The sequence below is a fragment of the Carcharhinus amblyrhynchos genome, chromosome 23 (assembly GCF_965287045.1).
Source record: "Carcharhinus amblyrhynchos chromosome 23, sCarAmb.v2.hapA, whole genome shotgun sequence".
In the NCBI taxonomy this organism is placed as follows: Eukaryota; Metazoa; Chordata; class Chondrichthyes; order Carcharhiniformes; family Carcharhinidae; genus Carcharhinus; species Carcharhinus amblyrhynchos.
The window spans coordinates 45,415,538-45,429,570 of NC_137346.1; the positions used below are offsets into that span (position 1 = coordinate 45,415,538).

Consider the following 14,033-nt stretch of genomic DNA (forward strand, 5'->3'; position numbering starts at 1 on the left):
CAGCAACAAGGTTATGTTGAAGTTGTATAACACTTTGGCGAGGCCACAGCTAGAGTTCTGGTCGCCGCATTATAGGAAGGATGTGATTGTGCTGGAGGGGACACAGAGGAGATTCACCAGGATGCTGCCTGGGATGGAGCGTTTAAATTATGGAGCATAGAACATTACAGCGCAGTACAGGCTCGATGTTGCGCCGACCAGTGGAACCAATCTAATGACCCTCTAACCTAAACTATATGAAGAGAGGTTGGGTAGGCTTGGGTTGTTTTCATTGGAGCAGAGAAGACTAAGGGACGACCTGATCGAGGTGTACGAGGTTATGAGAGACACGGACAGAGAGGGATAAGGGGCAGCTGTTCCCCTTCGTCGAATAGTCAGTCACGAGGAGACGTAGGTTCAAGATGAGGGGTGGGAGATTTAGGGAAAATATGAGTTAAAAAACCTTTTTAACCCGAGGGTGCTGACAGTCTGCAGTGCACCGCCTGGGAGGGTGGTCAAGGTGAGTTGCTTCATATCTTTAAGAAGTACCTGGATGAGCACTTGGCACAGCATAACATTCAAGCCCACGGGCCAGTGCTGGAGATGGGATTTAGGTGTCGGTGCAGATTTGACATGCTGTAGATTTTATGAACACAGTTCAACAACAGCAAATAATTAACCCTTAGCGATTGAGCAGTACTTACACATGACAAGATACGATTTTGAACTGTTAATCTAACACTGTGAGCTACAGTTGAGCAATATTTCACTCACAGACTTAAACGCTTCTTTAAAGCTAATTATTTTGTAACTAATTACAATGTAAATTAATGGCCTTGGAGCTTTCTCAAAACCTCTGGAGAGACAAGACAGAAAACTCTTTCTTGTACCAGTTCCAGGCAGCAACTCCTCTATTAAATTAGTTTTCCCTCAATGTGGAATGCCATAAGCATAGATAAGGGTGGAGGGGGGACTGGTGATGTTAAAATGGCGGCACGGGCTCGTTGGGCCGAATGGCCTGTTTCCCGGGCTGTTTTTGTTCTTTGTTCTTGTATTTTAAAATGAAAATCAAACGGTTTTGTTCCTGCAAGTTTGTCCCCTCCTATTAACCATTTGACTCCATATCTAGCCTAAAATCCTAGTAGACAAAAACCCATAAACACTTCCATAGAACAAAGAACAAAAACAGCCTGGGAAACAGGCCCTTCAGCCCAACGAGCCCACACCACCATTTTAACACGGCTAAAATAAGTATCCAGCTTTCCAGGCTAACTGACTCTTGTAACAAAACTCCCCCCCTTAAAGCAGCACCATCTCAAACATAAAGTATGAGAAAATAGAACAGTATCATCACACTATTAAGTACAAATAACATCTCACAGTTTGCAGTGTGCTGTTATATAAGAAAGATAACTGAGGCTTACAGAGGGATCTCATAGAGTCATAGATCTTTACATCATGGAACCATGCCCTTCGGCCCAACTTTTTCATGCTGTCCTTTTTTTTTACCACTAAGCTAGTCCCAATTGCCTGCATTTGCCCCATATCCCTCTACACCCATCTTACCCATGTAACTGTCTAAATACTTCTCAAAACACAAAATTGTACCCACCTCTACTGCTACCTCTGGCAGCTTGTTCCAGACATTCACCACCCTCTACGTGAAAGAACTGCCCCTCTGGATCCGTTTGTATCTCTCCCCTCTCACCTTAAACCTGCGCCCTCTGTTTTTAGACTCCCCTACCTTTCTCACTCCTTCCCCTATATCATCCTATCTTCCCATGGAACAGACCTAGAGCATCTGACACTGTACTTGGATTGCTGGCATCACGCCATTGACAAAATTCATATCATTTCATCTGGACCAAAAGACATCCATTCAAGGTGCAGTTGGAGTGTTGCCACCGGCAGTTCAATGTGTGGAGAATAGCTGTTACCCTGAGCGGTCATGACTCATCCACATTGTAGCAGTCCTCTGTTCCATCTGCATTTCAATCAGCAAGTCAAATACTGGCTGCTGGACAGCAGGAAATACGACTCGGGACCCTGATCTTTGCAGAGCCGATCTACAGTGGAAGGCCTGACGGCAACAAGGACCTTTACAGAGCATGCTACTGGATCAGCCTCGAGAAATCCTCCAATAGTCAGCCGAGCAGGAATGAGGATTGGGAGAAGTTTGTACGCGCTGTACAAAGCCCCACTGCCGTTTATCTCCTGGTGCACCAGCAGCTCAGCAGCATGATAAAATCATCGAGGAGGCAAAAATCACAACCGCAACTACACCGCAAAAACCACTGCAAAATGTACAAGTTTATAAATGAACTCGTTACCTAACGCAAATAGGAAAACTGACTTGAGTATTGTGTTTGTGTCTTCCATTATTTTTGTATCTTGACACACACGGGAATAGTGGGAAAGAACTAATTCAGTCCATTGAGCTGCATAATGAAGGTTTCTTCCAACAAATTCCTGGCATTGGATCCTTTATTATTCATTCATGTGGGTGTCATTGGTTGGGTTAGTGTTTACTGCCCATCCCTAATTGCCCTTGAACCCGAGTGACCATTTCAGAGGGCAGTTGAGGGTCAACCACACTGCTGTGGATCTGGAGTCACGAATAGACCAGACCAGGAAAGGACGGCAGATTTCCTTCCCTAATATTAGTGAACTAGAAAGGTTTTTATGACCTTGACAATGGTTTCATGATCATCATTAGACTCTTAAGTCCAGATTTTTATTGCATTTAAGTTTCATCTGTTGTGAGATTTGAACCTGATCCCCAGAGCATTACCCTGATTACTAGTCCAGTGACATTACCCCTCAAACCTTCACACTGAGCTAATGGTCCTGTGGCAGCGCGTTGCCTTTGAGCCACAGGACCTCCCTGTGTCTTCCATTGTGTCGGGACCTCTCCCCCATTCCAATGAACTGTTTCCCCAGTAGCTTCAGCATGGCTGGTGGAACACTGCTGATCTTCAATTGAGACTGCAGATGGCCTGGGAGAGTAACCTGGAGAGCTTTGGGCCTGGGAGAGTAACCTGGAGCAGCTCTGGGCCTGGGAGAGTAACCTGGAGAGCTTTGGGCCTGGGAGAGTAACCTGGAGCAGCTCTGGGCCTGGGAGAGTGACCTGGAGCAGCTCTGGGCCTGGGAGAGTGACCTGGAGCAGCTCTGGGCCTGGGAGAGTAACCTGGAGCAGCTCTGGGCCTGGGAGAGTGACCTGGAGCAGCTCTGGGCCTGGGAGAATGACCTGGAGCAGCTCTGGGCCTGGGAGAGTGACCTGGAGCAGCTCTGGGCCTGGGAGAGTAACCTGGAGCAGCTCTGGGCCTGGGAGAGTGACCTGGAGCAGCTCTGGGCCTGGGAGAGTAACCTGGAGCAGCTCTGGGCCTGGGAGAGTGACCTGGAGCAGCTCTGGGCCTGGGAGAGTAACCTGGAGCAGCTCTGGGCCTGGGAGAGTGACCTGGAGCAGCTCTGGGCTAGGGAGACAAACTTGGATCTGCTGTGGGCCCAGGAGAGCAATCTATGGCAGCTCGGTCTGGGAGAGCGACCCGGAGAGCACTAGGCCTAGGATGCGACCTAGAGCAGCTCTGGGCCTGGGAGAATGACCTGGAGCAGCTCTGGGCTTGGGGGAGTGACCTTAAAGTTTATTTATTAGAGTCACAAACAGGCTTACATTCACACTGCAATGAAGTTACTGTGAAAATCCCCAATGTCGCCACACTCCAGTGCTTGTTTTGGTACACTGAGGGAAACTTTAGCATGGCCAATGCTCCTAACCAGCACATCTTTCGGACTGTGGGAGAAAACCAGAGCACCTGGAGAAAACCCACGCAGACGCAGGGAGAATGTGCAAACTCCCCCTAGACAGTGACCCCCAACTGGAATTGAACCTGAGTCCCTGGCACTGTGAGACAGCAGTGCTAACCACTGTGCTGCCCTGAGCAGCTCTGGGCCTGGGGAGCCTGCACCATCTCAGCCTGGGTTGCAGCAGACTGAGTTGGCTGACAGGTAGGAGATAGGAGCATAAATGTTGTCATTCCGATGAAGGATAGTAGGTTTAGCCTCCTGAGTCCACTGCCACTCCGGGTAGAAATCCTTCAAATTTAACATCCTTAAAGCCCCGTTCAGCGTTGGAACTCAAAACCTCGGCCTAAGTAGCACTCAGATTTATGATGGAAGCTGATTGTCATAGAACCCTACACTGCGGAAAGAGGCCCTTCGGCCCATCGAGTCTGCACTGAACACAATCCCACCCAGGCCCTATCCCCATATTATACCCACTAATCCCTCTAACCTACACATCCCTGGACACTAAGGGGCAATTTCTTAGCACGGCCAATCAACCTAACCCGCACATCTTTGGACTGTGGGAGGAAACCAGAGTACCCGGAGGAAACCCACGCAGACACAAGGAGAATGTGCAAACTCCACACAGTGACCCGAGCCGGGAATCGAACCCAGGACCCTGGAGTTGTGAAGCAGCAGCGCTAACCACTTTTCTCCGGGTGCTCCGGTTTCCTCCCACACCCCAAAGATGTGCTCTTAGGCTGATTGGTGTAACAAATTGTCCCTAAATTAGTCTCCTCTCAATCTGGTTTCCAATGTGGAGTGCCATAAGCGTAGACAAGGGTCATGGGTGGAGGGGGGACTCACAATGTTAAAATGGCGGCGCGGGCTCGTTGGGCTGAAGGGCCTGTTTCCCGTGCTGTGTTGTTCTTTGTTGTGTGGTGTATTACAATCCATGTTTCTGTGGTAACCTACGCTTTTCCATGCATGTAGGAATCCGGAGCCAAGGATAGTGATGGGACAGACTTCACTTTGTTTCTCTAACATGTTGACCACTCGAGGCCCTAAGGTGGCTTGTGTTTGAAGGGTTTTAATTGCCAATTGTGAGAAACACAGCTCACAGTTAAACACTTTAGTCAAGTCAAGTTCTGAAGGAGCAAGATTTTATTTGACGTTGTTGCAAGACCGGGTGTCTAGCGAAATAGGCACACTTTACATAAATTGGCAGCACATTTTATACTTTTTTACAAGCATTGTGATGGCTTTGCAATGTGATGTTCTCCCCTAATTGGTGGTCCCTGTCCCATCTATGTGTTGTCATTCCCCTATTGGCTCGAAGTGTCATCCCCTCTACTCCCCATCCAACAATGTCTCCTGTTATCACAAGAGTGCATTAGTAAACTCATCCATCTTATCCAATACTGTTACATGTCCAGTTCAGATTGGCGGTAATCAATCCTTTGCCAACTTAATCACTGCTGTCCCGACTATCTCAGTGACCTTTTCCCCTTTTATGCTTAGTTGTAAAAACAACACATCTTGCAGACCATTTGCTTTTTATAACGTGGGCCTCTTACATTCCTGCAGGATGTGGTGTATGCTTCACTGCACATCACATCTCTGATGTTATCTCTACATTACAGGCAGTCTTTTTATTATCCCTAATTATTGCTGTGTTAGCAGCATCGAACCTTATGTCCTATGTGTGTGACTAAACTCACAGTTGTTTCCATAAAGTGGGTTATCAATGTGCCTGACTATATCCAATCTATTTAACTTTAAGCTATTTCTCTATGCTCTACAGATATATGTGTTAACAACATCTTTACCTATTGCTCACACAATGAACCACAGCAGTTCTAGAAGGTGGCTCAATATCACCTCAAGGGCGATTAGAGGTGGGTAATAAATGCTGGTCCAGCTAGGAATGCCCACATCCCCATGAAGGAACAAGTAAATATGTAACACCCAGTCTGTTTGGCTGTGGTGTGGGACTCAACCCTGGAGCTTCTGGTTCAGAAACCAGGACAATACTCACTGCACAAAAAGTCACCCTTCGAAATTACCTTTGCTGCAGAATATACTCCTGTGTGAAATTGGCTGAGTGACAGGAAACATGGACACTTTTAACATTGAGGAATATTTATAAAAAGAGTTCCCCAGGAGCTGGGATTGGAATCCTTGCTTTTCCTGATATGTATTGACGTAAATCCTGGTGTACAGGAAAACAATTTCAAGTTTTATGAAGATATGAACGAGGAATAGTAGGCCATTCAGCCCCTCGAGTCTGCTCCAATAGTCAATAACGTCATGACTGATCTGATTTTAACCTCAAATCTGCACTCCACCTAGTCCAGTAACAAATCACCTCCCTCACCAAGAATCTCTGCCTTAAAAGAATTCAAAGTCTCTGCTCCCACTGCCTTTTTAATAAGAGGGTTCTATAGATTGAGAGAAAACCTCTTGCCTCATCGCCACATCTCCGTTTTTAAGCAGTGACCCCGAGTTCTAGATTCTTCCGCAAGAGGAAGCATCCTCCGCACATCCATCCTGTCAATAACCCCTCAGGATCTGATGTGTTTCAATCAAAACACCTCTTATCAACATCATTGGATCCATATCCAGCCTGTCCATCCTTTCCTCGTATTCCTGGTATTAGTCTAGTAAACCTTCTCCGAACTGCTTCTAACAAATTTACATCTTTCCTCAAGTAAGGAGACCAATACTGGACACAAAACTCCAGATGTGGCCCATACAACTGAACCTCTCTATCTTTTTATACTCAATTTCCCTCAATAAATGATAATATTCTATTAGTTTTCCTAATTATTTGCTGCACCTGCACGCTAACCTCTTGTGATTCATGCACAAGGACACATAAGAAATAGGAGCAGGAGTCGGCCATCTAAGCCTTCGAGCCTGCCCCGCCATTCAATAAGATCATGGCTGATCTGAAGTGGATCAGTTCCACTTTCCCGCTTTCTCCCCTGTCTATCAGAAACCTATCTACCCGTGACTTAAATATCTTCAGTGAGGTAGCCTCCACCACTTCAATTGGCAGAGAAGAGTGGCCTCAAATACTATGGCAGTGTTGATTTTGTTGGTCTGTTTGAGGGCTACTTGTCCTTAGTCATAATTGATGTACACTCAAAATGACCAGAAGTTACCATGAGATCTCCTACATCTGAGCAAAACAGAGAAAACTTGACAAAACCTTTGTGGAATTTGGTAAATCGGAACAGATTGTTAAATGGCTCACAGTTTACCTCACAAGACTTTGAGGATGATCTCAAAGTAAATTGTATTCAGCATATCATCTTGAGGTGAGTTGCCTCACATCCTTTAAAAAGTAACTGGATGAGCACTTGACATGTTGTAATAGTCAAAGCTGTAGGCCAAGTGCTGGTAAATGGGATTGGATGAGAGGTAGATAGTTCTCATGTGTCATTGCAGACTTGACTGCGTGATTCTATTGCAAATAAAATCTGCACCATATCATCATCCAACCAATGGATTATATGAAAGATTTGTACAATCCTAGACTCCCTAAATTATTCTCCCCTTAATTTGGTTTCCAATGAGGGTACCAGAAGCATAGACATGGGTCAAGGGTGGAGGAGGAAAAACATGTTGTTGGAATGGCGGTGCAGGCTCGTTGGGCCGAAGGGCCTGTTTCCCGTGCTGTTCTTTGTTCTTCTTTGAAGTTTCAAGCGGGTAAGATTCATTATCACGTTCTGGGAATAGCTTTTTGGCATCTTGTACAAACCTTATGTGACCACCCAAAGCTCACCGACGTTACTACTCTTAAAGAGAAAATTGGAGGGCTACGTTTGATTTGTTATCCCCAGAAAATTCAGAGAGTAGATTGTCAACATCAGTCTCAAGTTGCTAGACAAGCAGCGGGGTGCAAAATAAGGCCAATTTCAACAACAGGATTATATATGTTAGTGAATAATTATGCCATGAGTGAGAAATGGATGCCAGCCGTAGTTATGGCAAAAATAGGTTCTTACACGGTTCAGACTGAAAATGAGCTAATTTGGCAATATCATGCTGACTAATTGTTGTCATCTTCAATTGCTTTCTCATCTCCGGAAGTACCAACTTCTTTATTCCCTAGTGTTGTGAACACTGATATGGAAGACTTGAGTTGCCCAATGATTGTGTCATTGCTACTGCACCATGTGAGAGTAATATAGAATTAGTTCCGAGAGGAGAAATTTCAAATCATACTTCTAGGTTCAGGGACAACCAAAGAGGAATAAAAGTTTTCCTGGTTGAATTTCTTATTGACTGTATTTAATGACAACGATACATAGTCCTGTGTCTGGAGTATTACTGATCCTGTGTAGAACATTGTAGTAATTTGTTGTTATGAACACAGAGGGGGGGAGGAATGTTATATATTTAAGTGGTTGCATGATTGCTTTAAGAGCTGGTCACATGATTTGATGATGATGTCATTGGGGTGTTTCACAGGCTCCTGCTTTTAGTTTCATTTCCATATCATTTTAGTTATTGAGAATAAATATTAGACAGATTCCACACAGCCTCAAAAAATGGTTTAATTTTCTCTAAGTGTCCAGAACAGAACATGCGCTACATGCAATAAAAGTGTGAATCATTTGCTACAGGACAGATACTGTGCACTGAGACTCTGTTTATTCCCACAACTCAGGACAGTTCATTGCTGCATTTTTGTTTCTTGTTAAATCCTGGAATCACTGGATTTAAGACGAAGGATTCCCCATCCGGGAAGAAGTTTCAAGAACATTCTGGCATAATCCTGGCTATGTCTAGGGATGAGGCAGTCATAAAGCTGGGTGTAAGTGTGTCCTGTCCCTGGGAATACCGGGGCCCAGGGAAGGCAAGGGGAGGCCCATTGACCCTGAGCCAATGAAGACCCAGATCTTATTTAATAGCAGCTCCCACTGCAATTGTCTCCAAGGGGGATGAGGCTGGTGCCAAATCAGTCTGCTGATTTTGCTGCTCTCGCTGGCGTCAGGCATACAGGCAAATGGCCCTCACTGGAGCTCTGGCCAACACCTTCCCCACCATGTCAACACTAACCCCTAACTTCATCAGCCTGAGCCTAGTGAGACCTCCATAGTTCCAGACATTCTCAGTCAGGGATTGGCTGCAGGCTTTCCCGATGGTGGTGCTGCTGCCATTTGATTGGTCAGCAACTCTGGGAGGTGGTACTTCCTGTCTAGCCAATGGTGGAGTTCCTGCTGGCTGTGGGGTGAGGTGAGGGCAAATGTCAAAGTGGGGGAGGGGAGGGGAGAGCCCAGTGTATAATGCAGGAGAGTGGGCAAATGTATAATGTAGGAGTCAGTGGAGAGTGCATTGCTAAAGAGAGAGGCTGCACCACAATAATTCGATGTTCAGGGATGGGAGAAGGGGATGGGTGGATGGAATTCATTAATCCACGGTGGCACAGTGGGTTAGCACTGCTGCTTCACAGCTCCAGGGTCCTGGGTTCGATTCCCGGCTCGGGTCACTGTCTGTGTGGAGTTTGCACATTCTCCTCGTGTCTGCGTGGGTTTCCTCCGGGTGATCCGGTTTCCTCCCACAGTCCAAAGATGTGCGGGTTTGGTTGATTGGCCGTGCTAAGAAATTGCCCCTTAGTGTCCAGGGATGTGTAGGTTAGAGGGATTAGTGGGTATAATATGGGTGGGATTGTGTTCGGTACAGACTCGATGGGCTGAAGGGCCTCTTTCTGCACTGTAGGATTCTATCTCCAACTCAGGAGGGAATCCCACCTCCCAGAGCTGCTGGCCAACCAGATGAATGGAGTTCCAGCTGGACGAGAAGGCAAAACCACCCCTTTGGTTATGAAAGATCGATTTTAGGGAGAGTTTAAAGGAAGTGAGAGGTGGAGGATATAGGAACGGAGTGCCACAGCTTTGCGGAATGTCAATAGTCGAAGACAAGGACATCAGTGTGGGGATGGAGTTGCAGAACAGCAAAATTTGGGATGAGTGGTTAGTGTGGCTGAGAGGAGGGCAAGGATGTTTAGGATAGGAAATTGAGTTAGATAGAGCGAGCAGGAGAAAGGAAGCCTCATTCAGGGGAGCAGAGGCCAGCTCAAGCTTGTGGACAAAGAGGAAAGTGCGACTTCAGAAAGAGCGGCAGACTCACACTGATACCTCATATTAAATAGTTCACAGGACTGCCCTAATTCCTACAAGTTTAAAATTAGCAGTTAAATTCTGATGCTCGAGCCCATCCCATTATAACAGGGAAGTGAGGTCAGAGGTTACTGTCAGAGAATTGTTAACAAAGGTAGTGTTTATTCTAACCACTCTTCAGACATGTGATCACCAGCAGTGCCCAGTGAGAACAGGAAGGCTTTCGGAGAATTCTCAAACAAGGCTGCTCTGTTCTGCTGCAAACCTTTCTTTACCCAGTGTCCGTACACCTTGAAAGCACAGCCATCGATCACTTTACGAATTCCTTTGATCGCATAAGGGTCTCGGATCAGCACTTGCTTAGTGAGTGGCTTTGCTCGCCGATACTTGTAATAAATGCGAACGGAGGCCAGTACAGTCCAGATTATAGTCTAGAAAAGACAATCCAGAATAAAGTTGTTATATATTTAAGTGGTTGCACGCTTGCTTTAAGAGCCAGTCACATGATTTGATGGTGATGTCATTGAGGTGTTTCACAGGCTCCTGCTTAGTTTCATTTTCTACCCTGTACAGGGAGCAGTTCCTCATTAAACCTGTTGTTGTTACTTTGAATCTGTGTATGCAAACTCTTCCTTTTTGTGTAAAACCCACAACCCCCAACATAGTTAGGACATTACAAAACTCAGGGCTCAACATACAAACTAAAACCTTTCCGTGCTGAATATCTGCTTCTCTACGGCCGCACTGCATGGGAGAAAATGACTGACCTCGGAGAGGATTGTGTGATTACTGTGGGTCAATCTCCCCGATACACCATAGGAATCATTCTTTCTGGTTGTATCACAGCTTGGTATGGGCTCCTGCTCTGCCCAAGACCGCAAGAAACTACAAAGAGTCACGAACGAAGCCCAATCCATCAGTCAAACCAGCCACCCATCTATCGACTCTGTCCACATTTCCAGCTGCCTCGGAAAAGCAGCCAACATAATCAAGGATCCCACACACTCTGGACTTGCTCTCATTGGGAAAAGGGTCAGAAGTCTGAGATCACGTACCAACCAACTCAAGAACAGCTTCTTCTCTGCTGCCATCAGGGTTTTGAATGGATCTTCCGTGCATTAATTTGATCTTTCTCTACACCCTAGCTATGACGATAACACTGTGTTGTGCACTTTCTCCTTTCTGTCTCTACGTACTGTATTCTTTGTCTGTGTGGCGTGCAAGGATCAATACTTTTCACTGTGACTACATGGGACAATAATAAATCAAATCAAATTAAATCGTGGTGAGATGGTGATGTTCCTGGATTAGCAAGTGCAAACCAATGATCATCTCCAACAAGAGAGGATCTATTGCCACTTGAAATTCAATGACGTTATCACAAGAGAATCTCCCATTATCAACGTCCTGGGGTACCAGAAACTGGACGAGCCATATAAATACTGTGGCTACAACAGCAGGTCAGAGGCTAGGAATCCTGTGGTGGATAACTCACCTCCTGACTCCCCAAAGCCTGTCCACCATCTACAAGGCACAGGTCAGGGGTGTGATGGAATACTCTCCACTTGCCTGCGGCGCACATGGAGTCCAAAACCATCCAGGACAAATCAGCTCTTCTGCAAACATTCACTCCCACCATCACCAATATACAGAGACAGCTGTGTGTGCCATCTACAAGATACAAGGGATCTAACCAAGGTTCCTCAGACAGCACCTTCCAAACCCATCTGGAAGAACAAGAGCAGTTGAATGTCAGAGAGAGATGGTTAGATCCTCTCTTGTTGGAGATGGTCATTGGTTGGCGCATGCTAGTCCAGTAACATCACCACCTCGCTCAGCAAGCTGGATTTGCATTCTAAACCTGTCTCTGTCTTCCTCATAGTCCCCCTGGAACACCAGCTGGAGGTTCCCCTCCAAGTTAGCACAGTGGTTAGCACTGCTGCTTTACAGCTCCAGGGTCCTGGGTTCGATTCCCGGCTCGGGTCACTGTCTGTGTGGAGTTTGCACATTCTCCTCGTGTCTACGTGGGTTTCCTCCGGGTACTCCAGTTTCCTCCCACAGTCCAAAGATGTGCAGGTTAGGTTGATTGGCCATGCTAAGAAATTGCCCCTTAGTGTCCTGGGATGAGTAGGTTAGAGGGATTAGTGGGTAAATATGTAGGGATATGGGTGGGATTGTGTTTGGTGCAGACTCGATGGGCCGAAGGGCCTCTTTCTGCACTGTAGGGTTCTAAGTCACTCACTATCCTGATTTGGAAATGTATCACTGTTCCTGCACTGTGGTTGGATCAAAATCCTGGAATTCTCTCCCTAACAGCACTGGGGGTGTACCTACACCACATGGACTGCAGCAGGTTCAAGAAGACAGTTCACCACCACTTTCTCAAGGATGGGCAGTAAACACTGATCTAACCAGACGTGCTCAGAGCCCAATGGAAGAATGAAACAATCCAACACATTGAGCAGCTCTGCTACCTTAGGTTCAAAAGATCCAAAAAAGCATAGTTAGGAATTGACATTGTTGGTGATGTGAATCATACTGTTGGTGCTGACTGCGTGAAGACATCTTCCTAACAAATATAAAGTTTGCAAAGTTGTAACAACATCGCAAATGGGTTAAATGTACAGCAGAATCCCAATGGTAATTCTCAGCTCTTTAACTTGACCCAATGTCACTTGTTTGAGAAAGATTTCTCTTTGTGAGGTGCCTGATATTAATCCCTCAAGCATTGGCCTTTATAGTGAGGGGGATTGAATATAAAAGCAGGGAGGTCTTGCTGCAACTGTACAGGGCACTGGTGAGGCCGCAGCTGGAGTACTGTGTGCAGTTTTGGTTGCCACACTTGCGCAAGGATATTTTGGCCTTGGAGGGAGTGCAGAGGAGGTTCACTAGGCTGATACCGGAGATGAGGGGGTTGGACTATGAAGAGAGGCTGAATAGACTGGGTCTGTACTCGTTGGAGTTTAGAAGGATGAGGGGGGATCTTATAGAGATGTATAAGATAATGAAGGGGATGGATAGGGTAGAGGTAGAGAGATTCTTCCCGCTTAGAATGGATAGCAAGACTAGAGGGCACAGCCTCAAGATAAGGGGGGGGCGGTTTAGAATGGAGTTGAGGGGGAACTTCTTCACTCAAAGGGTGGTGAATCTCTGGAATTCTCTGCCCGTTGAAGTGGTGGAGGCTACCTCACTGAATATATTTAAGTCACGGATAGATAGGTTTCTGATAGACACGGGAATTAAGGGGAGAAAGCGGGAAAGTGGAACCGATCCACTCCAGATCAGCCATGATCTTATTGAATGGTGGGGCAGGCTTGAAGGGCTAGATGGCCTACTCCTGCTCCTATTTCTTATGTTCTTATGGACTTTAGTAAGGCGTTTGATAAAGTTCACCATGGAAGGCTTCTGCAGAAAATGCAGATGTATGGGATTGAGGGTGATTTAGGTAATTGGATCAGGAATTGGCTGGCGGATAGGAGACAGAGGGTGGTGGTTGATGGTAAATATTCGTCATGGAGTTCAGTTACGAGTGGTGTGCCTCAGGGATCTGTTTTGGGGCCACTGCTGTTTGTAATTTTTATAAATGATCTGGATGAGGGTATAGTTGGGTGGATTAGTAAGTTTGCTGATGACACCAAAGTCAGAGGTGTGGTAGATAGTGAGGAAGGGTGTCTTAGTTTACAGGGAGACTTGGACAAGTTGCAGAGCTGGGCCGAGAGGTGGCGGATGGAGTTTAATGCGGAAAAGTGTGAGGTAATTCACTTTGGCAGGAATAACGGATGTGTAGAGTATAGGGCTAACGGTAGGACTCTGAATAGTGTGGATGAACAGAGGGATCTAGGTGTATGTGTACATAGATCCCTGAAAGTTGGGAATCAAGTAGATAGGGTTGTTAGGAAGGCATACGGTGTCTTGGCGTTTATTGGTAGGGGGATTGAATTTAGGAGCCGCAGCGTCATGTTGCAACTGTACAAAACTCTGGTGCGGCCGCACTTGGAGTGTTGTGTGCAGTTCTGGTCCCCACATTATAGGAAGGATGTGGAGGTTTTGGAGAGGGTGCAGAGGAGGTTTACCAGGATGTTGCCTGGTATGGAGGGAAGGTCCTATGAGGAGAGACTGAGGGATTTGAGGTTGTTTTCG

The 14,033-nt window shown here is 46.3% G+C and overlaps 1 protein-coding gene across 1 annotated transcript in view; it reads right to left on the bottom strand.

Annotated features, from left to right (window-relative positions):
• Positions 1–9,438: 9,438 nt before the first annotated feature.
• Positions 9,439–14,033, bottom strand: part of LOC145357400 (phosphorylase b kinase gamma catalytic chain, skeletal muscle/heart isoform-like) — a 61,077-nt gene continuing 56,482 nt past the window's right edge. Inside the window, exon 10 of the mRNA XM_080210726.1 lies at positions 9,439–10,324. Within this exon, the coding sequence (XP_080066852.1) occupies positions 10,055–10,324 (270 nt within the window). The 3' untranslated portion in view covers positions 9,439–10,054. The remainder of the gene's footprint in view (positions 10,325–14,033) is intronic.